The sequence below is a fragment of the Ambystoma mexicanum genome, chromosome 11 (assembly GCF_040938575.1).
Source record: "Ambystoma mexicanum isolate Mex_15411 chromosome 11, UKY_AmexF1_1, whole genome shotgun sequence".
NCBI lineage: Eukaryota > Metazoa > Chordata > Amphibia > Caudata > Ambystomatidae > Ambystoma > Ambystoma mexicanum.
In genome coordinates, this window is record NC_090934.1 from 954,385,300 (window position 1) to 954,412,373 (window position 27,074).

The 27,074-nt window shown below is 47.5% G+C and overlaps 1 protein-coding gene across 3 annotated transcripts in view; it reads left to right on the forward strand.

Moving 5' to 3' along the window:
• The window catches only part of LRP5 (LDL receptor related protein 5), a 680,976-nt gene that overhangs the window by 571,634 nt on the left and 82,268 nt on the right, over positions 1 to 27,074 (forward strand). For all 3 annotated transcript variants that reach the window (XM_069624105.1, XM_069624104.1, XM_069624103.1), the window contains exons 11-13: positions 11,284 to 11,468; positions 24,225 to 24,548; positions 25,887 to 26,089. In XM_069624105.1, coding sequence (XP_069480206.1) covers positions 11,284 to 11,468; positions 24,225 to 24,548; positions 25,887 to 26,089 — 712 coding nt within the window. The remainder of the gene's footprint in view (positions 1 to 11,283; positions 11,469 to 24,224; positions 24,549 to 25,886; positions 26,090 to 27,074) is intronic.

The window sequence follows — 27,074 nt, forward strand, 5'->3', positions numbered from 1 at the left end:
GCCAGACCCATGCTGGAGAACAATAGTTATAAGTAACTTAAAACTTACTTATCTTTTGGCTTAGACCAAGTATCGTTTCAGGGGCACTTTTGAGAATTCCTAAACCAATATCCCGGTTCTTACATGTGAACTTAAGTTGTTAGGACAGTGGGATAAAAGTTGTGGGAGTAGGATCCCGTGAGCCCTGGATAAGCAATCAAAGGACCTACTGATATTTGTGTATGGGCTTCAGAGTAGCAACAAGCTGAATTGAAGGCCTTTACTGGAATAAACTGTATTGGTATGTGGATGGTAAAAGCTGCTGCATTAGTTCAAAGCGTTTGCACAGAAGACTGAAAACCGGGTAAAACTTCAGCCTTTTATAAATAACTACTGAGGGGAGGCTGCATTGACTGGCTGCTTGAACTCCCTTAGGCAAAAACCCAGGTGGGAGCCCCTACTTCAGACACCCAGGGGTAGAACAGTTATGTATTAAATAGAAATGGTGCCCAATGGATTCGAAGAGATAACTAGGGAAAGAGACTGAAGCTGCAATACTAATCACACATTTTATTTTCATTTATTATCTAGTAAAAAACAGTACAAAAATAATTTGTTAAAACATTATTAATCTCTTTCACTCATACCTCTAACTTCTATCATTCGAATACAGTTTATCAATAGAAGCCAATTTTGCGTAAAAAGCCTCTGTTCCAGTTCTTTTAATTTCCCATTTTCTTAGTAATGGTGATATATCCACTAGTACTATTAGTTCACATTACAAACATCAACTATAGGTGTCCCACATTTTTTAATGAAGTTTAGTTGGGTGGGGGGGTGGTAGGGAGGGAGGAATACCCTTGGTCAGCATTACATTATGTTCTTCCTTACATTAAGAGACTCGAGACTATTGTGAGGATTAGAAAACAAGTGCTTGTTTAGCAGCAAGATGTAGGGGATGATTTTATAGTAGGCTTGCTTTAAGGAGAGGAACTTTCTTTTCATGTTCCTAATGGTGGCCAGTGTTTCACCAGAAAGAAACTCAGAATAAGGAGTACATTCTTCAAGATTTGTGGTGTAGTGGAAAACTACATTTTTCTGAAGAAGAGAAGTGTGTCTGTAGGATTCCTCACTGGTGCCAAACATTCCCAAAGATATTCTCCAGCCACGGTCCTCACCTGCTCTAGCCCCCCACAATTGGGCCAGGTCCCCTCTTTTCTAAATTAGAATTCTTGTTTTTCTTCTGATCCTTGGCCAGTGATCAACCCAGCCGTGTTCTGTTACATTTGGTTTCATTTTTAGGGGTACACTTTTGAAAATGGGTTTCTCCAGCATGGAGTCTGGCATGGATTCACATGCTCATGAATATTCCCAGTCGTCAGGCTGGGAATCCTCGGTAAAGAAAAAATCAGTTTGTTTTGTTTCTGAACTGTCTTTCTACTAGTAACCAATCACTGGTCTCTGGGTCATACTGCCCCCAGCCAATTACTGCCCTCTACCTAAGCCCCTCCTCTGGCAGCCATCTTCAGATTTTTACCACACGTTCAAGTGTTGGGAGTCCTCGTGCTATAGCTCTCGAGCTTTTACTGCGTTTTGCGATTTTTCAAAAAGTTTAATCTCATGTTTTCAGTCAATCGATCCTCAAGCTCCACCGTTTCTACTTCCGATCAACGGGGACCCGTTTCGGAAATTTCTGCACCCCTCAAGGGTACGCTTCTTGGAGGATCCCAGAAGACCTTGAGGCCTACCCCGTGGACATGGCCCAGGACAAAGGAAGCTCGACGCCCGGATCCAAGCTGTTCAGGAACTGTCCTGGATGCGAATTGCAGAATGTGTTCAAGGAGGACGAGCATTCTAGATGCCTCTACTGCCTTCACGAAGACAAAACACACGTGGAGAAGGACTGTGTGTTTTGCAAGAACATGTCGGAGCGGACCATGAGGGATCGGCGGATACGCCTCACCAACTAGCTGGAAGGGAAGAGCCCAGCAGTAGGTGAGAAGAAGAGGTCCGAGTGGTCTTCTAAGTCCTTTGAGGGTGCTTCGGCGACGGGGGCCCAACAGAAGGCTAAGCACTGCGAGTCCGCGGGCACCGGGAGCGCCGAACGGTCGGGCTCCTCGGCTGCCAGGCAGGGCGCACTCTCACCGACGCCATCAACTACGAGCCAACGCTCTGGCTCGGGGAAGAAAAAGTCGGAGATCCCGGGTAAGCTTCTGGAGAAGCCCCAGTCGATCCCGACGCAAGCAGCCAAGGGGGAGCGAGGCGGTGACCCTCCCCCCAAGGTGAAGGCCTCACGCACGCCAAAAGTCGTTAAGGCCCTGATTCACCCGTCTACGGCCTCTATCGAGGGAGTCGTGGCGGCCCTGGCGAAGCCTGTGGAGGCTACCCCAGTGGAGACTACCTCGGGGCCCAGAGTTTCCCTGCCACTGCGGAGGGAATCCTCTTTTCAGCCCATAGATAAGACCCCCGTGAAGACCCCGGTGGAAAAAGAGGGGGGGGTGCGTTGGCCGTCGGCCGTCACGGACACAGATACAGCATCTGAGAAGGAGCTGGTTGAAGGCGTGCAAGACCTCAACAAGAGGTTTGAGGAGGTCCGGTCCCATGGGAGGAATCCCGGGGAGGCGGACAAAGAGTGACTGTGGCGCCGACGAGACTCCTGTGGAGGAGGAACAACCATCACGCCCGTCGCAGCCGGTGCTCGAGCCTCAGGACAACTCGGTGGCCATTTTGATGGCAATCCAAGCCTTATGCACAGAGAAGGACGAGGTTGCCTCTACCCCCAACAAACAACCCAGCAGAACCGGGCCTGTCGGGAAGCCCTCCAAACAAGCGGAGGAGAGTTATCTTCCCCCCCCGCCCCCACCCTTCCAGCCCTCTTAGCCTTCATTTCCTTCCCCTGATCCTAGGGATGACACGGGAACAGATACGGCCACGACGGGAACGGATGACGACGGTGGTGACGACGGGATGGGCCTTCCATCACCACCCCTTCGTGCCCACCCGCCCGACGAAATTGGCTCCTTCCACGCCATGATTTCCAGGGCATCCGAGCTTTTCCAGCTCTGCCCCGAAGAACAGAAGAAGGAAGGCTTCCTCTATCAACGACGCAAGGCCAAGAGGAAGACTGGCCTTGCAGTGCCGTTGCTTGACGACATCTGGGACGAGGGACTTGCTCTCCTGAAGAACCCGTCCATGGCGTCTGCCAAGAGGGATCGGTACGAGAAGAAGTACCGGGTCCCCAATTCCCTTAGGGCACAGCCGACCCCGGATTTGGTCGTCTCGGCGGCGGCCAAGAAGAAAGCGGCAGGGGCGCCGGCTTCCACTTCAACCTCCCCACCTGACGGCGAGGGAAAGAAACTGGACGCCATGGGACGAGTCATCTCGTCTGCGGCAACGACAATTAAGACGGCCAACGCCCTAGCGATTGTGGCCCTCTACGACAGGGAGTTGTGGTACAAGATCGCTCCCCTCCTGGATTTCCTACCGGAAGACATGAGGGCGGAGTCCCTGGGGATCCTAAAGGAAGATGAGGTGGTGTCGGACCATGCCACACCGGTGGCCATGGACATCGCGGACACCGGGTTCCGCCAGTTGGGCAGCGGTGTTTGCCTTCGGCGGGGATGGCTCAAAGCAACAGATTTCTGCCAGGACGTGCAAACCAGAGTTCTGGACATGCCCTTCGACGGGAACAACCTGTTTGTAAAAACAGTAGATGAGTCTCTTCAGGCCATCAAGACCGACACGGAGACGGCTCGGGCCTTGGGAGTTTTGCAGCGACGACGGCCCTCCTTTCGGAACTCCGGAGGCAAGCAAGGTGCCTCCAAAGGACTCAGCAGTGGCTCCTCAACGTACCGCCAGGCAGCCCGTTTCTCATCGCAAGAGGCCTACAGAGGGCGCGGCAAGTCAGCAGGACCTCGTCACCAAGGTGGCCAGGGCGGAAAGGCTGCCTCAAGCAGGACTGAACCGGCCTTAGCGTCGGGCCCCCACCTGAGCACCCCGGTGGGAGGCCGGCTGGCGAAGTTGTCAGTGTGTGGGAGTCCATCTCCACCAACCGTTGGGTGCTGGATGCTCTGGCCCGCGGGCACAATCTCGAAGTCCTAATGAAGTGCCCCGCATTCCTCCCGTGGCCAGGAAGCAAAATCACGTCCCTCAACTGCTGTTGGAAGTAAGGGCGATGTTCAAGAAGGGAGCCATCGAGCTCGTCCCGAAGAGGCTCCGGTGCTCCGGAGTATACTCAAGATACTTCCATCCTGGGCCTGCGTCGGTTAAACAAATACATCAAGGCCCAAAAGTTTGGGTGGTCACCCTCCAGCACGTGCTGGGACAGCTGGAGGAAGGCTACTTTCTATTGTCGCTGGACTTGAAGGATGCTTACTTCCACATCCCCATTCTAAAAGGACACAAAGGTTTTTCAGATTCATAGTCCAAGGACGGCCCTACCAATTCAAGGCCCTGCCATTCGGATTGAAGTTGGCGCCCAGGGTATTTACCAAATGCCTACCACCAGTGGCGGCGCAGCTGCGCCTGCAGGGGATCCACGTTTACCCCTACCTGGACGATTGGCTCATCCGAGCAAGGACAAGGGAACTCGCCGTCGAGCACACAGCGAAGACCGTCCAACTGCTCACGGATCTGGGATTCTCCATCAACTTCCCCAAATCCCACCTGGTTCCGGCACAGGTCGCACTGTTTCTGGGAGGCACTCTCGATACAGTGGCACGATTGGCCTCTCTGTCAGAGGAAAGGACAAAGGCCATCCTGGGCAAGGTGCAGTGCCTGCTGGCCACAGACGTGGCCAGGGTGAGGTCCATCAAGTCCCTTCTCTGCATGATGTCCTCTTGCATCTACCTGGTGCGCCTATGCAGACTGCGGATGCGTCCTCTACAGGAGTTCCTCGACACCCGTTGGATGGAAGCAGCGGGCAGTTTCGAAGACAAGATCCCGCTCAACAAGGCCTTCCGCCAAGCAATTCGGTGGTGGGGCACCCGCGTGCATCTCGCGGCGGGCGCGGACTCCCAGACCCCAGCACACCAGGAGACGGTGATGACGGATGCCTCCCTGGAGGGATGGGGAGCGCACACCGGAGATCTTCACGCGAGAGGCCTTTGTCTCCCGGAGGAGAGGTTGCTCCACATCAACATCCTGGAGCTCCGAGCAGTGTTCTGGGCTCTCAGGTCTTTTCTCCCATGCCTCAAGGGCAAGGTGGTGAGGATCTTCACCGACAACACCACCACGATGTTCTACATCCGGAAGCAGGGAGGGCCCAGGATCTGTGGCATTGGGCCATTGCCCAGGCGATGTTTCTGGTGCCCTTCCAACTAGCAGGGACAAAGAACACCATCGACGATTCACTCAGCAGGGAGCTGCGCCCGTGCCACGATTGGGAACTGCGTCAGGACCAAGTGGATCAACTTTTCCGACGATGGGGCAAATCCCAGATTGACCTGTTCGCGACAGCGGTGAACTCCAAGTGCCAGAGGTTCGCCAGCAGGTTTCCCCAACTGAGGAGCATGGGCTATGCTTTCTCATTCCCCTGGGACGGCCTGTTCCTGTATGCGTTCCCCCCACTGCCGTTGCTACTGCGACTCGTCGCCCGACTCAAGAGGTCCCGGTGCAGGATGATCGTCGCCGCACCGGCGTGGCCGAGACAGATCTGATTCCCGGACCTTCTAGACTTGTCAGCGTCCTCCCAGTCAAACTGCAGACGGACGCAGATCTCTTTGCCAGAGAAGGAGGCACCATCCTCCACCACGACCCGGGGTCGCTGAACTTGCAGGCCTGGCTCCTGCAACATTAGAGTTTGGAGGGTACTATATCCCGGCGGACTGCAAGGAGGTGCTTGCAAAGGCCAGTGCGCCCTCGACTCAAGTGCTATGGACATAAGTGGAAGAGGTTCTCTGTCTGGTGCCGTGCACAGAAGATTAACCCTCTGCGGATTACGGCCCCCCAGGTGCTGCCGTACCTATTGTCGCTGGCCAAGGCGGTGCTAGCCCACGCCTCCATCAAGATGCATCTAGCGGCGATCTCCCGCTACACCAGAACTCCAGAACGATCATATCTGTGGTCCCATTGTCTGGTGAAGGAGTTTATGAAAGGATTGTTTCAATCATTCCCGCCGGTGAGGGCTCCAGCCCCCGGCTTGGGAGCTCAACATGGTGCTGAGCAGGCTCATGGGGCCACCATTCGAGCCGCTGCATTCGGCACCGCTGAAGTTCCTCTCGTGGAAGACTGAGTTTCTTGTGGCCATCACCTCTGCACGACGAGTGGGAGAGATTCAGGCCCTCTCCTGTAAACCTCCATACCTGACTTTCCACGAGATGAGGGTGATGCTGAGGACGCACCACTCCTTCATGCCCAAGGTGCTGTCGGACTTCCATCTCAACAAGCCCTTGGTGTTACCTGTTTTCTTCCTGTCACCTTCGTCGCTGGCTGAGAGGACTTTGCACTCGCTGGATGTAGCCAGAGCATTGAAGTTCTACGTGGACCGCACAAAGAGTTTTCGGAAGACATCACAGCTGTTTGTGAACTTTGGACCTGTGAACCAAGGGAAGGCCCTCTCGAAGGCTTCCATTTCCAGATGGCTCTCCGGCTGCATCATGCACGGTCACCGGTTGGCAAACCGACCGTTGCCCGGCCGCCTGAGAGCCCATTCGACCAGAGCGATCGCTGCCACCACGGCGTTCCTATCTGGTGTGCCCCTGCTGGACATCTGCAGGGCTGCTACGTGGAGGTCGACGCACACCTTCACGAGATTCTACTGCGTCTCCAGGGAGGAGTCCAGAGTCGGCCAGGCAGTGCTGGGCAACCTGTTCGCCTGAGAGACCAGTGATTGGTTACTAGTAGAAAGCCTGAAGGTGGGCCTGGGGAGGAGGTAAGAGATGCTTAATGTTGAGCCTTGCCACCTCCCGTGGTTGTGCATGTGTGTACTGCTATGTATTCTTGTATTCATGAGCATGTGAATCAATGCCAGACCCCATGCTGGAGAAGGAACAAGTTACTTACCTGTAACTGTTGTTCTCCAGCATGGGTCTGGCATGGATTCACATGCAAAACCTCCCTCCTACCCCTCTGCGGCTCTTCACTGGGTCCTACTGCCACTTTATGTGCTACCAAATCTGAAGCTGGCTGCCAGAGGAGGGGCTCAGGTAGAGGGCAGTCATTGGCTGGGGGCAGTATGACCCAGAGACCAGTGATTGGTTACTAGTAGAAAGACAGTTCAGAAACGAAACTGAAACTGATTTTTTCTTTACCGAGGATTCCCAGCCTGACGACAGGGAATGAGCATGTGAATCCATGCCAGACCCATGCTGGAGAACAGTTACAGGTAAGTAACTTGTTCCCTATCTTACAATAGGGTGCTGGAGGGGTTACATAGTATCCCATATGTCTAAATACTCCTATAGCAGTCAAATGCTAGCCTTTCCTATTAGAATGGCTGGTGGCAGTGGTTTAACAACAAACTACCTTGATTTGTCCCGACTGCAAAAACCGGTAGCTAAAAATCGCGGGAGCCATGTTTTTCAAGATGGTGCCTTAAGCCCCTTTTTTTTTTTACAGGTCCCGGTCTTCTTTTTTCGCCGTTTGTTTTTGGAAAGGTCCTTCTAGAGTTTGTCTCTGCACGCCAAACCAGGTTTGGTGCCTTTGTTCTTATGCCTTTGGCGGGCTTTAGGCAGTGGTCGAAGTGTACAAAAAGAAGTAGTGGAATTATGTTCCCTGATGGCCTGCCCCGCTCCCCACAAACCCCATCGTTGCACCCCTCCCCACACACAATCCAAACCCCCAAACAAACACACCTGCTCTTTAAGGGAATGTTCAGTGCAGTGCACTGAAGTGCAAGTTTCAACTTCTTCCTACACTTTTATTTTAAAACGAAACCATTCCAGAACAGTATCTTTTTAAAATAAAAGTATAGGAACGGTGAAACTTAAATATAAAAAGTATAGGAGCACCGCTCCCGCCCACACCTCTGGCTTCAGGACTGAAGAACGCCTCTGGCGTCTGAGTGTCTGGGGTGAGCAGAAAGTGAGGGAGGTGCCCGAAACTTCCTGTGCTTAGTCTCCTAGGAGACCCAAATGCACTCTGGTGTGATTGGCTGGCTGACTGTCCGGCAAGGACAGCCACCCTGCTGGGTGAGTGACGACTAGGCTGGAATGAAAGGGAGAAAACTGTTTAAAAGGTGAGTATTGTGGATTAGAAGGCAGAGTTGACCACTGTAACGAAAGAACCGAAGATGAGCTGGAAGAGGACGGCTGCTGCAACTCCTGGACCGTTGGTCTGCTCGGTGAAGCCCTGCTGCAGGTCCGAATTGCCAAGTTCATCTCAACAGAGAAGCCCCCCTTCAAGGACAACTTCTTCCTTTGAGTTGGTAGGACCAATCAACTCGTAAGCCACCTGGTTAGGTTTAACCTGGGAGAGGGACACCAGGTTGTGTGCTTGAACTACAGCTACTGAAGTGACTCCATTTTGTCAGCGTTTTCTGATGATACCGTGCAGTGCAGCAGTCCCCCGACGTCCTCCCTCTTGTCCCCACGACTGACGCTCAGGAACAGCGAGATCTGCAGGAACTGCCAGGAACCAACGTCTTCAGCTGCATCTAGTTCTTCATATAAAGGTACTGTGCCAACCCGACTGAGAGACCTTGCCTCTCACGGTGAAAGTTCGGGGAACTTTCCCAACTTGCAGGCCTAATCAAATAATCTTGAGTGCAAGTGTCTACTTGAACCACTGTGATTATAAGACCTCTGTGTAACATCCTTGTACTGCTCACATTCCCTCTTGAGATGAGCCTGGCCGCTCAGCTTTCTACCAAAAACTGTGTAGTACAGACTTATAATCAAGGGTTGGTTTTGCTCACACCTGTAGCCCTAATTGTATGTGGTGGTCCCAGAGGGTATTGCATGCAATTCTGCCTAACAGTTTATCCACGAGAAGGTATTTAAACCTTGGCAGAAATCCAAAGGATTCCACTGTGACACTGCACTGAGGGTGCTGTGTGTCACACTGTAAAAATATGATGCCTATGGAGTTTGTCAAACTCCAAAACCAAAAGAAACACAGGGTTCAAATCAAATAAAAATACACGAGAGAGTGGGAAAAAGGTCTCGCTCTCTCCAAAATAAAAATTAGAAGTCCTAAAGTACAGCAAAAAAGCTGGGGATCTCTAAGGTAGAAGGGAATTAACACAGAAATGAGAATTCTCCCTAACAACTGGTATTTTAGAAAGTTACTGTCCTGGGATTTAGCGTGTCCCTGCACTTCATTATTGGCAGTTTGATTCTGAGGTGATGTCCTCTTCTTGTCCTGTAATCTTTGGACCTCTGAACTCGGGGTCTACTAAGCACAGATGTATCTAAAGTCCTATAGATCACACAGCAAGGATAGGGCCCTTCTGTCAGAGGCCCAATATGGTGAGGCTGTGGCTAAGATCATTACTGATACCAGAAGCACAGTACTTTCGATAAGTTAGGATTGCTCACCTCCCGCTCTAAGTCTACCAGCGTAATGATTCAACATGCTTATTTCTCCCAGGGTACATTTTCGCCTCTACCGCCTTGTACCCCTTTTCACTCCTTCATTCCTTTTACTATATTTGTCATACTGCCAGGGTGTCATTCCTTAAAGCCTGTCCTCCTTTCTGTACCCTTCTAAAAATGACGTGCCTATTTCTCTTAAGTCCTCCTCAATTCCTTTCTAACTTTCACCTGCTCTTTCCGCAACTTCCTCCTCTTTCAAACTTCTCATGTGATCTCACTTCCTCCTCTTCCTTTGATCACACTCTAACCTCTTGCTTCAAGCCTTACTCCCCACCAAGTATTCCAACCACAACATTTTTATGTTCACTTCGCTCTATCCCTGGGGCCCATCCTAGGCTCAATTGATTTCAACTGACTGTGGCCATGAGAGTTGCATGTGGATTGATCTTAGACTAATTATTTCAAAGACTGTGCTGTAGATTATGGATAGGCTGAGGAGCAGTTCCGCATCCTACAGCATTGTGGTGTTTGGTGAGTGGGAAATTCATTCAGTTAGAGAAAATGCTCCCCTTCTCACAAACTTACAAACCCTAGGGACAAAGTGTTCTTACATCCCTAAAATGTCTGTATCACTTCACCTGGTCTTGCAAGTCCTTAGAACTAGTCCAAGAAATTACTTTTAGGTATGGGTATTGTCTTTTAATTCTTTACTTTATATTCCATCAGTGTAGGGCAATCTGGGTAGAAGCGGAGTGATGTTACAGTAGTAGTATTTTCATAGTGCATACCATCCCAATCTGTAATGTGGTCCTCCGCGTACATCATAAGACCTGCTGTTGCCTTCAGCACATACTACTAACAATGCAGTGATGAATAAAGATTAATGACTTTTGCTCTAAGAGTGAGGGCGCTGTCATTGAAAAATCATTGTGTGCCCTACTGTCCAAAGTCCTCATGGAATAGTCAACTCGGGTGAAATGTTACATGTTTCAAACTACTAGTCAGACATAGAAATCTCTTGGCATGAATGGTAGTTTTAGACCTGACCAATTCATCCTTAGCACCAATGAATCTCCAATAGCAAGGGTGTATTTTGGTGCCCTGGTTCACCTATCTGTCGAAGTGCAGATCAAACTCCAGAAAGTGCCATTCATAATCTTTGAGCAATTCCACATTGAGAATTGTCTAAATTGATAGTTTCCTTGTTGTTATGGTGCTTAGGGTATTTTTGAATGGCCACATGAAACTCCTTCCCTCGTATTGCATACTCAAGTAAATAGATTGCTGAATTCTGTTGTACCTTATTTTTGGAGCTTTGTTTCTTTGGATGCAGACCAACCTTGTGAAGCTGATCAAACGTTTAAAGTCTCTTTTTTATGATATGTTTATCACATATCTAACAAACTCAAAAATAGCAAAATTAAACTGAAACGTTCATAACAGCTGTTTTTGCTATTAACACTTGGAGCCTGTATTTTCCTACTCTCCGCTAATCACCAAATCAACCTGGGGCAACATGTTGCTATAGGGATTTACACACCAGGGTGAGTACCTTCCATGTATACAACGCAGCTCAAGTATACAACACTCACTTTCCATCTCCACTGTTTCTGTGAAGATCACATGGATGCTTCTTTCTACTGAGTAAACGCCACTGATTGAAATCCTGTTTTACTTTTTGTTTGTATATTGCAGCAACTTGTACTATTTACATTTCTCTGGGTATTTTTTCAGCCTTGGTTTTTGAAACTGCGTTAGATAAAATCAGAGTTTACTGGTCATGTAATGCTGGCTTGTGCCCTAGTAAGGTGTGTTTCCCCTTGTATTACAGGTACATGTACTGGACGGAATGGGGTGGGAAACCCAGAATCGTTCGTGCCTTTATGGACGGAACAAGTAGAATCACCTTGGTGGATAAAGTGGGGCGTGCAAACGATCTCACAATTGACTATGCTGACCAGAGGCTATACTGGACTGACTTGGACACAAACATGATTGAGTCGTCAAACATGCTAGGTAATATGCTGCTTCTTCTGAAGGGTTGTGTGGGCTTAGAAAGCAACTACACCGGACCCCATTCTGTGATTTTTCACACACAATGCCCAATGTATATGTATTAGGCAATTTGGGTCAAATGTTCCAGTAAGAATCTTGTTTACCTTAATGCATAAAAGAACTCCAAAAGACATTTAAATCCTTGCTGACCTTCTGGCTAAACATATTTCCCTATTGATAATTAAATATTTGTCTATCTAGGAAATATTTACTGCAATTGAAGTGCGTAGTCTACATTTGTTCACCTCGAGGAAGATTACATTGTGTACATAACCCAAGGCCACATGTCAAGGGCTATATGCTGATAGTAGGAAGATATTTTGCCAATTGCTCTAGTGAGGACAAAGTAATCATGTACATAATGGTAAAACAGTGTCTCACCCAAAACCAAAGACTTAATTCGCAGATGGTAGCTGTAGCAGAGCAGTCGGGCTTAAGGAAGGATGAAGGCTAGCAGAGGTATTCACCCAAAAGAATACCCCACACTGATGTACTGAGACGCACACACTTTTACAATGTTGACGTTAAAGGTTCTTCTACCGCCTCGCAGGTGCCACTTGCATGGTCTCTCGGCGCTCAGGCGGTTCTATGAAAACACGATAAGGAGGGGAGAGGGTACAGTTAGTGAGAGGAGCAGGAAAAGAGCAAGGGCAATGTGATGTGCTGTTGGCAGCTTCAGTTCAGATGGACCGTTCAGTGTGCCTGGTGCGAGATTCTGAGGCGGCCATCATGTGGTGTTGTCCAAGGTTATGTGTGCAGTGTCTTGTTGCAGTGTTGTGAAGTGCGTGTGGTTTGCTGTACTGAGGGGTTCTGGTTGTCTTTAGTGCAGTATGTGAGGTGTAAGCAAATGGTTTAGTGTTAGTGTTAGTATTAGTTTACCCAGATGCGAGTGATGGCTAAGCAACACAGTTTGCCCATAGATGACAAATGGCTGATATTCGCATTTCTGTCTATATGTTATGCAAGCTAATAGTCACATTTCTGTCTGGACTAGCTAGCACAGTTAGAATACAGTCCACCTAGATGCTCAGTGTGTCTGTGGGGCACCAGTTGCTAAATAGAAATGGGTACATGCAGGCAACAAGCCCTTGGGTGGTGGGGAAGATAAGATATGAGAGAGGTGGGCCAGTGTAGTGGGGCGCAGCGATTGCTGTCCCCTGTCTGCACCACATTTTGTCTGTCACTGCTGGTTGACGGCTGCCTACTTCTCCAGCAGACGCCATCTAGAGCTGCTTCTGTTGGAGCTGCCCTTTGCCTTGGGGCCTTTCGCCGAGGGGGCTGCAAAGGGCAGGTGCTTCCCTGGTTGTTGGGGCTGAATAGGGCTGACGGTCCAATCCATGCGCTCTGGGGGCGCGAGGGAGACAGCAACACAGAAGAGGGAGTGGAGAGGGATTGGGAGGTCAGCTGGGGAGAGTGTGTGCATTAGCTCGAGAAGGTTCCAAGGAAAAATATATTATTTTTAAAAAGAAGGGGACATAGGGAACACTCACCTCTGCATCGAGCCAGGAGCTAAAGACGGCTCGGAGGCAGGCATTGGAAGGTTGAACCACGTTGGAAATACAACAGGCTGCATGCCCAATCTTGGAGCTCTGGAGGCGGGAGGGAGCAGCAACACAAAGAGGGAGTGGGGAGGCATGGTTAGCTAGGGAGAGTGCGCACAGTAACACGAGATGGAACCAAGGAAAAATATATTTTTTATAAAAAGATGAGATAAAAGATAAATAACAAGGTCACACGTTTCTGAGATTCAAATAGGTACTCGGGTTTAACATAACGCACAATAGGGCATGCTGTATTTAATAAAAACAGCAAGTGGTCCAACACCTAACCCACTCCTGATCCTAAAATGTAAGCTTTAGAACTGTTGGTAGACACTGTACATACAGTCTTTGAGAATATGCAATGTCCAACAAAGCCAGGAGGGCCACCAAAGTTCAGGATTCACTATTCTCTCATTACTCAGCCACAGAAGAGCATATACCACTCCAATGGAGGAAACCTATGTAGTAAGGAAGTATGCAATGTAATACAAAGATGAAAGTTGTTAAAAATCCCAGTCTTGGTGGAAAACTCCAGGGTCCTTGGAGAGGCCCAGTAAAAATGTCACTGTTCAGCGAAGTACCCTACAGTGTCATTTGTAGGCATTCACAATGTTGTAAAACGTGGTCCACAGGAAACAACTGGACAAAGTCTGTAGGCAGGCCTGTTGTTGTGAAACACCAGATAAGACCCAGTTCTCTCTCCACCAGAGGTGCACAGAAAGTATCAACCTACCCCAGCGGATGCTGGATAAGATCTTAAAAGAAGAGATCCAGTTCTGGGTTCAAGGCCCAGCAGCCCTAGGAAAGAATAAGCTCAGCAGGATTTTGACCAAAGTAAATCAATGGCAAAATGCGTTTGAATCAGACTTGCAAAATCCAACTACCACAACCCTTGAGGGCAAGTATCGGAAATAACCCACCAACCGAGGGTCCAGAGGTAACTCATAGCAGCAGTTCCCAAAACAATACATTTCCAGGAAGGCAGAACAAACCAGTGAATACACGTCCTTCTTTGCAGTCTTAGATGCAGGACCCAATCGTTCAGGGACTTGAACCCCAGACAAGCAACTGCCCCAGCAACCCAAAGATCTATCGGCCCTCACAAGAGTGATACCCACCAGCTAGAAGATAAATCAGCGGGGAAAATGTCTAAAGAGCATAGGAATCCAACCAAGCAGGCTGTAGTAAAGCTTTTCTACACTGGTTTTTGCTCATCTGTTATGGGGCAACTGGCCTGTCCTTCAGGCTGTCAGTACTGGCAAACATAGTTTCCCTTAGTCTAGTTACTTAGTTGCTACTTTTAGTAACGTGTTGCCAATTGTGGTAATTTTCATCATTGTACAATACATCTTTCAATGCAGTACACGTTTTGTTTTGCCCTGGACTAACACTCTGAGGATTTGTGTTCCTCTAGGTGTGCTAAATGGACATGCTGGTGACAGCAGTGACTTTTTACCATTGTTGGTGCTTTTCATTTTAGCATTACCGCATTTACTGTGTTTGGCTATTAACGGTGGTGATTGGTGAAACATGGCCATGCCACCAGGTTTTTCGCTTGTCCTTCAGCCAGCTTGTCTTTGAGCCTTCTTCCTGACCTGCGAGGAATGCCCATACACTCATAGGCTTGCTAAAGTCAGCCCTCCAATCTCACACTTAAGATGTTGGCGCCCAAACAATTTGGTTGTCCCCAAATAACCTGCAAGCCTCAGGTGCACTTTCACAGAATGCTTAATGGCTCACTTAGGAAACCACTTTCAGCCCAGCCCAGCTCTAGAGGCTGTATGGCTAGGCTCAGTCAGTTTAGGCCTTCCTCTTGATTTCCCTAAACAAAGAAAAGCCCCGAAAATAAAATGGCTGGAGAAGGATTTAGGAAAACACATTATTACCATTATTACCCTTATGGCTCCCAAAAAGTTACATTGGTCTACTAAAGTGGTAAATTGGCTCGCTCATCTGGTGAACCCAAAACTAAATGTATCTGCCAACAGCCAACTCAGTGAAATATAGTCTGGTGATATAATCACTCTACGGCCAAAATAAGACCAACGCGGTAAAGATCAGTATCTTTGGTAAGGGGGGACTTTGATCAAGAGACATGCTCAGCCACTCATGCCACCATAGATGAGCCAGATATTTTTGGTGACAATGATGATCCTATAGAGCAGCCCAGAGACTCGTCTCATCTTGGCGACCAGCTCTGCTACCTAGTGAATCCAGAGGTCCTTTAAGACGAGGTAACAGTATCTCAGATGGATGGGGATGCAGAACTTACTCGTACATCAATAATCAGACCAACTCAGGAGGTTTGGCAAAAACACGACTGTTTTAATTACACTTTGTTAAAACAGGGAGTACAACAGACGCCGCACAGCTCGCTCACGATTTCTCAAACATTTCATAAAAAAGCACCACTTTATACAAAAAATGTGTCATGAGTGACATCATACTACGTGGCAAACTAAGAACCTACGGGTGTTTGTGATGGGCTTAAAGAGAACATCTAAGTATACTTCATAAGAGTGGGGATTGTGTTTGGATCTGTAAGGTCAGGTGGACAACTAAGCCCACCCCAAGTACAAGTCATCTTCTGTGCCCTGCTTAAACACAACGTTTTATTGGTTTCTCAAACTATGGGGCTCATTGCTATGTGGCCCTCTGATTGGTTGGCACGCTTGTACCCTTCTGGAATATTCCACTCGCTAGCAGCACGCAAGCTGCTACCCCAGGTGCTGGGGATTGGCCTGGTCATGCCTCCCCACCCAATTAGCCCAACATCCATCATCACTCCTGCTGTCTGCCAGTCAATTAGTCTTTGAACTCAGCCTTGCAATAGCCTCTCGACTCTGGGAATGAAAGGGAGTGTGAGCATGGGCTTATCTTCTGGTCTGTGTAGCTTGCCCCATATGTTCATCATACCATGTGACTGGAGACTACATTTTGAGCTCCTTCATTGTATTTAATACTACTAAATGAAGAAAGTCTGGCACTTCTAGTGTTTTTCCATTACACCTCAAACAGGAGCTCGGTTCACTTCTCACGTTCATTGTATCTTCTCGAGTTGATAACCAGGCTCTTGCGGCCCGACTCTTGACACTGGAGCAGGCAAGCCTTCTTGAATCTTCCTTCGCCGTCAGCTGTTCTATTCTACTGCGCCACACTTTCAGCCCTTTCATTCACGGGGTCCAAGTTTGCTAAAAATGCGTTGTGGAACATCCCGATTCTCTCTCTCATATATATAAATATATATATATCATCATCATCATCATAAAAGTTTATTCGGAAACACATTATCCATAAACCGTTAACAGAATAAAAATGCATACATTACAAAAGTCAATTCAACATATTTAAAAGATATCTGGAGTATAAATTTACAAACAATACATACAGATTTAAAATGTGCATGTGTGTAAGTCAGGTAATAGCCACAAAGAGCAGCCTATATATGTATATGTAATCTATATCTCGGATGCATCGCCTGCAGTCTATTCACTACGTATAGCCAGCCATATGATTACTTTGTCTACTTGTGTTACTGCATCTGTACTATTATAAAACAGCTTTGCATTTTCATTTGCATTTTCTTCATTAGCAGATCTTCTGGGTGCGCCATTTCTGCTTCATATGACGTCATCAGTCTTCTTTCACTCATCTTCCTGAACTTCCTTCAGAAGACGGACATTTCTTCAGGGATACATCATATTAGGTTTTCTCAATGGATTCCTTGTTTGGCGGACTCTTCGCGGTATAGGTACCATTAGTGGCTTTGCACATGTTGCAATTTCTGGCTGCCAACATATAGGCAGAATGAAGGCGGGACTTCCGGTAGAGGAATTTGTCTCCTCCTCTACATCTCCTTTTTAATCTACTTAAGAGAGCAGCAGGGAATTTTCAGATTCAGGAGACGGTTTCTGACTTTGTGGAGGACATCTTAAAGGAGAAAAGGGCTGTTAGCCAGTCTGTCCCTCTCTTGGACTCTATTAAAAATAGAATTGCACCTTCCCTTCTCACACCATCCCTCACACGAGCAGTAAACCCACAAGTGGAGAAAAGGGTCAGGCTGCACAAACTGACCCTCTATATATTCGGGGTCATGTAACGCATGTAGTCGCTAAAACTAGGAAGCCTGCTGGAGTGCTACTTTCAAATACTGAGGCATTTCAAGACAAATAATACAAGAAGCTCTATGCTTTAGGCAAAAGGCATTGCTTCAGCTGCCTACTCGGAGCGCATTGCCAATAATACTATGCTGGTGGCAAGCTAAAGCAATGTCCTTTGGGGGTTGCTCCAAAAAAACGTGTTTGACGTCCCTGAGCCAACCAAGTGCCAGCTACTGAACATCATTAAAGAGGGGAGGCAGGTTACCGATAATATTTTAAAAAATACTGTTTACTCTGCAGAAACAGCAGGTAGAGTCCTTACACAGAGAACCTTAATAAAAAGGCATTCTTGGCTGTGTAATTCAGGTTTCAAACCAGAAACTCACGCCACCTTTTATTAACAAGCCGATCGAAGAATCGGTCTTGTGTGGCAAGGATGTGGATCAGGCTTTAGAGATTGCAAAGAAGGAACAAGACGCGCTTAAGACCCTAACCCAAATTTCAAACTAAATGTATGTTCAACGCAGAGTTTTTAACACCCGTTGTTCTTTTCCTACTCTAGCCTTCTCCAGATCCACACATTCAGGCTTCTCATCAGGATCCTCTTCCTAGCACGCACCCCCAGGGTACACAATCTACCTACTAGGCCTTGCAACAAGAGGTTTCAGGCAAACTACATGGCAACATTGGATATGAAAGATGCATACTTTCATATTTCAATGTTGTCAGCGCACTGAAAGTTCTTAATGTTCAAAGTGGGAAACACTCATTATCAGTTCAAAGTACTACCATTTGGCATAGCCTCTTGTTAGGCAAAGTTTGTATGCAGTACCCTTTGGGACCCCTACACACAACTAGGACTACAGGTGTAAGCAAAACCAACCTTTGGTATAAGCCTGTACTACACAGTTTTGGTAGCGTTGCTGAGCAGCCAGGCTTATCTCAAGAGGGGAATGTGAGCTGTAATGATGTTACACAGAGGTGTACAATCACAAGTATTCAAATAGACTCTTACACTGAAGGTTGCCTGGTAAAATACTTAGTAATTTCTTTCACAGTCAATTATAAAACATCCACTAAAAGGAGGCAATATATATCACACACAAATATACTTCAGTACTTTACACTGTACGTTTCTGAGGCATTTAAACTACTTTGAAGGAGGAGCAAAAAGGCATAGGTTAATAAAAAAGGTTAGTTATTCTTAGACAGTGCAAATAGTTTGAGTTCACCAGAGGAGTCAATTCAATGCAATAGGTTAGACAAAGTCATTGGGCCAAAGTCTTGTATAGGAGAAAGCAGTTCTGGTAGTTAAACGGAAAAGTCTTTGCCAAAGTTCTCAGAAGTAGTTCGTAAAATGAAAGATTCATATGTTGGGTCACAAGCTGATTAGGCCTGCAAGTTGGGAAAGCTTCAAGCACTTTCGCCGTGAGAGGTAAGTACTCTGTCTCGTTTCACAGTACCTTGCAAATGTAGAAAAAGATGCAGCTGAAGACTTCTGTTCCTGGCAGTTCCTGCAGATCTCGTTGTTCCTGAGCCTCAGTCGTGGGGACAAGAGGGAGGACGTCGGGGGACTCCTGCACTGGTCGAAAAGCTGGCAACTGGCAAATCTTCAATTCCGGAAGCTGCAGTCAAGCACACAAACTGGTGTCCCTCTCACTGGTTATTTGGTTTCCTGCCGCACTCTGAGGAAAATGCAACCAGCACTAAGAATGGTATCCAGGTGGCTTACGGCTTGAGTTGATTGGTCCCACCAACTCAAAAGGAGAAGTCGTCCTTGCAGGGCTTCCCTGTCGAGATGAACTTGGCGGTTTGGACCTGCAGCAGGGCTTCACCGGGCAAACCAACGGTCCAGGAGTTGCAGCAGCCGTCCTCTTCAAGCTCGTCTTCGTTTCTTTCGTTCCAGTGGTTGACTCTGCCTTCCAAGCCAAAAGACTCGCCTTTTATTCAGTTCTCTCCCATTAATGCCACTCACCTAGCAGGGTGGCTGTCCTTGACAGTCAGTCAGCCCGCCAATCACACCAGAGTACATTTGGGTCTCCTAGGAGACTAAGCACAGGGAGTTTTGAGCACCTTCCTCACTTGCTTCCCACCCCAGACACTCGAGGAGGTTTTCAGTCCTGAAGCCCGCCATAGGCGTACGAACAAAGGGACCAAACCTGGTGTAGCACGCAGAGACAAACTCTAGAAGGACCTTTCCAAAAAGAAACAGCGAAAAAAGAAAACCGGCACCTGTTCAAACCAAGGGGCTTAAGGCGCCATCTTCAAAAACATGGCTCCCGCAATTTTTAGCTAACGGTATTGGCGGTTGGGAAAAATCATGGTAGTTCGTTGTAAAGTCACTGCCACCAGCCATTTCGATAGGAAAGGGTAGCCGTTGACTGCAACATGAGTTTCTAGCCACAGGAGATACTAGGTAACCCCTCCAGCACTCTATAGGAAGATAGGGTGTGCTAGGTCTAGGAATTTGGAAACCCTAGTAAAGTCAATTTCACTTTACACTCTCTGGGAAACAGTAGTTTATCCCAGAGAAGGTATTTAAACCTTGGAGGTCTAAGAAGACATCCCTGTGTTACTGCACTGAAGGTGCTGTGTAACACATGAAAAGATGATGCCTATGGAGTTATCTAAAACTCCATATCAAAGAACACAAGCGTAAAACACATTAAAATACATGAAAGAGTGGGGAAAAAAGGCTCACACTCTTTCCAGGTAAGAAATCAAGTCCTCAAAATCCAGCAAAGTTGCTTGGGGTCTCTAAGGTGAAGGGAATTAGCACATGTATGAGAATTCTCCCTAACATCTCTCTTGAGTGGGTGCAGGGGGTCCTCTCATCCTAAAAGCCAGGTAAGAGCAGAAACTCCCAATAGCAGAGCTAGCCCCACACACACACACCCCAGCAGTGGTCCAATCAGGACCACTGGCAGGAACACTCCTGCATAACATTGAAACCAGTTTGTGGATTGGGGCCAGGCAGTCCCAGCCCACATCCTGCCAGCAAACACACATAGTCCCCCAGTAGCCCGCCAAAAGCTTCTGCTTTCCAGGGCACTGGAAGTCCATAGAAGGATTTCCCTGGCCTCACAGGACAGGAAGAAGGTTAAAAGACAAGATGGCCAAGGAACAAGCGAAAAGCCTTGAGGCATGGTCATGTTTGGTCACTATCCAGTTAGTAGCCAAACGTGGTAAGGCTAAAACGAAAAGCACCAAAAAATGGTAACAAGTCACTGCTGCCACCAGCTTGTCCATTTAGCACACCTAGAGTAATCACAAATCCTCTGAGTGTTAGTCTGGGGCGAAAGTGTGATAAAACGTTACCACAAGTGATGTTATTAAAAGTAATAATCAAGTAACAAGACTAAGGGAAACAATGTTTCCCAGTACTGACAACTTGATGGACAGGTCAATTGCCCCATAACAGATGAGCAAAAGACAGGGTAGTGAAGCTTAAGGCTTCACTACACTGTAGAAAGTAAAGGTTAAAAATAAAAGAAAACTGTTTGGGGGTCCATTAAAATGGAAGGAAAGGTGCAGTAAAGAGAAATCTTTCTTAACACCCTAGGAGGCTTCCAGCAGAGGGCTTGGGTGAACTGAATGAGAGAACTCCCAATCGCAAACACCCCAAAAGCTTTACAGAAATCACACATGTTTAAGGTAAGTAAATACCCCAGCTAACACAGTACCTCAGAATAGAAGAAGAGTTGCAGTTGGGGAGACTTCAGAATTTGCAGCCAAAAACAGTCGATGGATTCCTTTGTCATGAAGATGGAAGACCGGACTCTGGGAGGGATTTTGCAGCACCGATCAATGGGGAATGCTCCAGGCAAGACTTTCTTCATGGCTGAATGCTGCTTTGTGGTTTTGCCATCTTTTTCAGGAGCCAAAATAAGACTGAATATCGTTGGTCGACAAAGTTGCATCACGCTGTTTGGATTGCTCTTCGGATTCAGGTCCATTAACTCTCCAACTTCCAGGATCTGTTTTATGCAGGAACCCAGCTAATCAAACAGGTGTGCAACATACATTCAAACCTCTGGGGTTGCATTTCTTTCAGGACAGCCAGACTCCCAGTTGGAACTGGATTCTCGCAGTCAGGCTGAAAGACCAAGGGGTGCAGAGTTTTGGACTCCTCCCTTTGCTTCCCATCTTCAGACACCCTGGTGCCTGGACGGGCTCGACCTAGGTCTCTCTCCGAAGATAAAACAAACACTAAGGACTTTCCCGCCTGGAGGGCAGGGCTAGAACCGAGAAGGGACATGAAGCACAAAAATGCCAAAAAAAGACTGGGACCATTTTCGCTAGAGTGCCTCGGACATCCCTAGATATACCCTGATTTGTACATATGTTTGTATATATTCCTGTATATATTTGCTCTTTTTGTCTGTGTCTTATATACCTATGCCAAATATTGTAACAAGCTTAAGTTTTCCTGTACACTGTTGCGCCTGGCTACCCAAGGGTTTGGCGCGCATTATCAAATAAATAAACAAACAAACCAACAAGGTCTTGGGTAAGTGTACAGTTTCACTTATTTAGGAGAGGTTTTAGTGACTTTGAAAGTTCTCCCATGGGCTAAGAGTGGATAACGTTTTTAACCAAGCAGGGCTATAGTGCCATGATTGCATTGAAGACCTAGACGAGTATCAGGGTCAGGATTGAACTTGGCTTGTGGGTCTTCCGTTCAGTTTCAGGACTCAGTCACAGAAGGTGCCTGTAGTTGGACTTTGGGATCCCGACAAAGGAAGGACCAATGCTTGGAGACCATGATGCTGGAGAAGGAACGATGATGCAACAGGTGTTAAGCATTCGTATTGTGACCCAGCAGGGGCTTTCTGACCAAGAGGATCCAACACAGGATGTTGGCTCTGGTGTGCTCTTTCAGACTGGGTGTCATAAGCAGCAGTAGAACCACAAAGATGTCTCTCAGCGATGAAGCACAGCATTGGGAACAGCAGGCACAGAAGACAGATGTCCCAAGTTCAAGAGCCTCTTGTGATGTACAGACCTTCCGGACTAGCATAGACCTACAGACCATAAGAGTGGCTCTTCACCCTGCCCTTTTGGCGCTGTTCTTCCTTGTCGTAGGTGCCCGATGGTAGACCTAGACAGAACTTTGTCTTACAGGACTTTGTTTGCTTGGCCAATGACATTTGCAGCAGCTGTCCCAGTGTCCTTCAAAGTCCTCTCTGTGCTTTGGATTAGAATTCCAGTGGTTGAGTGAAGAATGGCCTCCAAACTGTCCCAGACATGCAGATTGCTGGGCTCGAGTTGACTTCAGCGCTCTTAGCAGGGAACAAGTGTTCGGAAAGATTTTCTTTTTGCAACTTTCCCTTTATAGTTTCCTATGGAACCCCATTCGTTTTGCTGTGTTTGATCCTGTCCTTACTTTCTGAAGGCCCCATTCATGTTAGGGTTTGGACTTTTCAAATTAGGATATTGTCTTGTGATTGGTCCCCTACATTTACTACATCTAACTTACCTGCTTTGCCTGGTTAGATTATCTCTTTCCAGGATCTCAAAAGTATGGGACGACAAAGCAGCAAAAAGGAAATCTTTCCTAACACCTTCACCTACCCTGCCCCAATCTCCCTCCTCCCGCAATCCCTCGCAATGCCCCTTGTGTAGACATCTCTCCCAAACCCTTGGTAATCAAGTTTCCGCATTCACAAAAATAATCAACCAGACAATGATGCCGTTTGTGCTGCCACATACATACTTAGCTGGGAGCCAGGTCCGCGTTCTTCCAGGACAGTCAACCCATTGTTCCGTTTTTTTCTTTCAGCTGAAACATAGTTTGGAAGAAAAAAAACAGACCTAGTTTCAGAGGATCACTCTCCCAGTATAAGCCACTCAAACTGTGTGAAAGCCTGAGGCCGCCAGGTAGCCCAGGCCAAGGCAGCAATCATTCTCGAAATGCAGCCTGGTCCATGAGGCAACAAGACTTGTGTAAAAAGCCAGCGAGCTGCCATTACGCCACTTCCATGAGTTGGGAGGATGTGGTTCACTTGAAGAGCCTGAAGGATTCCAGCTCAACACAGCAGAAAGTGTTGAAATGTATAGTGCCTCTGTGACTTGCGGAGCTTCGCTGTTGTGATCATGCAGCTCCATCTGCGCCCTTTTCTTTTAAATGAGCATGTTTTGTACGTTGGGGCATACTCGCTTTACGGTTGCCTTGTGCTACATTTTATTTGGTCCTCGGATGATTTTTTTATTAAAATGTAGCCACAATTAAAGTGCCTTAGGTTGATATATACGTGATGAAACCACCACGTTCGTGCAGCTCGGCCACCTCCTACCTGCAGAATATACCCCATAATAGAGGCCATATGTGGTGGATCTCTGTTTGGGTGGGATCTTACTTCAAGCACACGTTGGTTGGTAAATGAAGCAGTTTTTGAGTGGGGGGGGGGGGAAAGGACACATCATTGCTATTCATATTTTGAGTGCACAGTGGTGATTTCCCGTCACCTGTGTGCCCCTTTCGTCGTGATTTGGCTGATCGGCACTACAACATAAAAAATATAGGGGTTTGGCTGGTATTGTGACAACATGCCTAGAACCTTGCAAATAAAACTTAGGTACAATGCGAATATTCGCAGAGCACATGAAAATCCCTGACCACCTTATTTAAGTGACTGGTGCTAAATGTCTTATAACTTTTGCGGACACTGCTGAATGTAGAGCCATTTTTTCTTGGCACTGTTCCTAGCTCAGTTCTCTTTTCAGTGCAAATTGAGTTTATAGGGTTTTCTGCATTTTATGCCACTATGCCAAACATTACTGCCTCCTGTTGCCTGTCATACTGCACTGCAGAGTGCACAGTAAAGTGCTTCATGCATGCCCCTCGTGGGACAACCAAGGCCGAATTACCGTAATCCTTGTGGTTGAGTGACCCGGAAACTAGACACGATGCAACATGTCGGCTGGTTGCGCCTCTGCCTGCTTTCTAGTACTGCTGTTCTATTAGGTTGCACGTTAGAGGTAGACGTTAATTGGCTATTGTCAGGCCTGCTTTGCTGCACTTGGCTGTTTTGTGGAAACTTCTTAATGCATCTCTTTGTGTCGTTGCAATACAGGGCAAGAGCGGGGAATCATTGCGGATGATCTGCCGCACCCATTCGGCCTGACCCAGTACAGCGAGTTCATCTACTGGACAGATTGGAACCTGAACAGCATCGAGAGGGCGGACAAGACCAGCGGCAAGAACCGCACCATGATCCAAGGGGACATGGAGTTCGTCATGGATATCCTGGTCTTCCACTCCTCGCGCCAGGACGGCCTCAACGAGTGCATGCAGAACAATGGGCACTGCGGCCAGCTCTGCCTGGCCGTCCCCAACGGCTACACTTGCGGCTGTGCCTCGCATTATACTCTGGACGCCAACAGCAGAAACTGCAGCTGTATGTATTGCACCCAGTCTGCCAATGCTCCTCTGCATGTCCTCCCCCTCCCCCTAACTCCTTACCACCCCTGTCCAAAGCTGGTTCTTCGATCTTCCCGCCTGTGAATTGCTTCTGTATGTGGCCCTAACCATCGGGCTGACCAGTACTTTGGTTGGTTTGGTTTGTCTTGTGATGAAAGCTGCTGATCTGTATGTAAGGAAGGTACTGCAAGAATAATTGGACCCAATTTGTGCTGGAATCACAGCTATTTTAATAAGACTGAATTAGTTGACAGCAGGGCAGAATTGGGAAGCTTTTTCCATTCAGCGCCAGATCTGGGTTTTTTGAAGGCAATTTTGGCTGGGGCAGATCCGGTTGCATATCATACTCGCCGGTACCACAAATTCCTAAAAGGCACTGGTTCCTTAAGAAATCCTACAATTTTCTGCCATTCGACTTTGAATGTAAATACATTTTGAATGTGTTCCTCGGGACACTTCGTGGATGGCTCTGGGGCTAAAAATGTGTGGTATAGATTCCTCCCCGGGGTAGTTTGCAAGCCACGTGGTGGTCATATTTGTAGAGGCGCTTCATGACTTAAGTGACCACATATTTAAGCATGCACGCAGAAGTTAATGTCCAGGAAAATGCATTTCTCAAGAATGGTTGACTTGGCCCGTGCTAGAATGAGGCACATGACGTTTTGCATTTCACTATCAGGAGCTGGAATCCTGCTCTGGCAACAGAATCTTCATATGCAAAGAGACCCATGCCATTTTTCGTTGTTTTTATTTTACCGAGTGATGGGGCCGCTGAAAGGCTCCAAAGGGCTCTTGATCAAAGCTGAAGGGAAATGTGGGAGGGTAGCCGGTTTCTTAAAAGGGACTTGGTTATGGCACTACCGTAGTGCCACTTTCCCCCATTGGCATGAGTTTTTATCGAGTCTGTTAACTGATCTACCTATAACATTCGGTATGGCTCATCACCCGTTTAGTTGTACCCAGGACTGACGCACTTAAAATAAAGGCACCACCTACCTGCATGTGTTTTGTGGCACAAATGCATTTAACAATGTTTGGCCTTCATTTCAAAGTCTTTAACTATTTATGGAAAGACGGTATCTTATTCCTACTAATACCAAGGACTTGGCCATGATCTCTGTGTGTTATTTTCTTCCTAACCACATTTTCAAGCTCTATCTAAATACCCCAATTTCTTCTATTTGCTTGTGCAGTATTTGCATTGTTTTGAGGGTACTGTGTGAAATGAATTGCCATTTACCCGACATGATAGATGCACAAACACTGGTGGCTTCGAAGCTCCATTCAGCGTTCTTGGACATATTGTTTGTTTCAGCGCCCACCAGCTTCCTGCTGTTCAGCCAGAAGACTGCCATCAGCCGGATGGTCCTTGATGAGCAGCAGAGCCCGGACATGATCCTTCCCATCCATGGTCTTCGCAATGTCAAGGCCATTGACTATGACCCTTTAGATAAGCTCATCTATTGGGTGGACGGCCGGCAGAACATCATCAAAAGGGCCAAGGATGACGGCACGCAGGCAAGTCTAGGAACACAGAATGTTGTGGATCGCATTGAAGGACAAGAGTTCATTGGTGTGGTCTCATGCCAGCTGATGAAATATTATTCTTCCATACCGAGGTTTCCTTAAAGGGCTATTTTATGTTTTTTTAAATTCCATAAGCAGTGTTTCTTAGCATATCAGGATGTCTCTTCACATGGGTAGCCAATCCTGCTCTCACATGGGGATAAGCCAGGCCTCTCGGATCCACTGCATGAAGTCAGATGAGTGCATTGGGTTGTACATGCAAGCTTCTCAAGTGCTTAAAACACAGGCTGCTGTTCTAGACTAAAGTTATTGCAGTGGTCTGGTTCTTAGAAGTGATCATGCATGCAGGTGCGAATGGGGTAACAATACCCAAGCAGTGATATGCCGTCGAATTGTTAGATGGGTTTAACTTGTTTCCATGGTGTCCACAGAATTGGCTGACCTGTTGTGTTTTGGTCTGGTGCCAAATGTTGCAAACTGGTATTTTTCTATCCTCTTTCTTACTCCTTATTGTGTAAAAATAAATTTCTGATGTTTGTTAATCTGCTTAGAATCACATGCTGTGCATAGGTCCGACATCCAGTGGTCACTGCGGAGTATTGCATTTTGTTTTTCGTAGTCGAAAAGGGGACGTCGACAAGGCGTGTCTGTAACACTATCCCTATAGTGACGTGCGTTGTACCCACAATCCCTCACGCGTCGAGGTCCCTCAGATTGTTTTTTTCCGCCCAGTTTCTGGTCGCCTTTCGCGGAGCTCCTAGAGAGACATTGCTATACTTACCACGGACCTCGGTCCTTTTGTCATAACTTAATATACTGGTAACGATCCCTCCCCCTCGACATTAGCTGTGAAGCTGTTTCTCCGCCGAACTATTTTCGACGGAGAGGAAGAGCGGAGGAGATCCTTCGGCGCTGCCGAACACGTGGCCTGGCCTCGACGGCCAACTTACAGTAGGGAGAGTGGGGGTTAGAACTT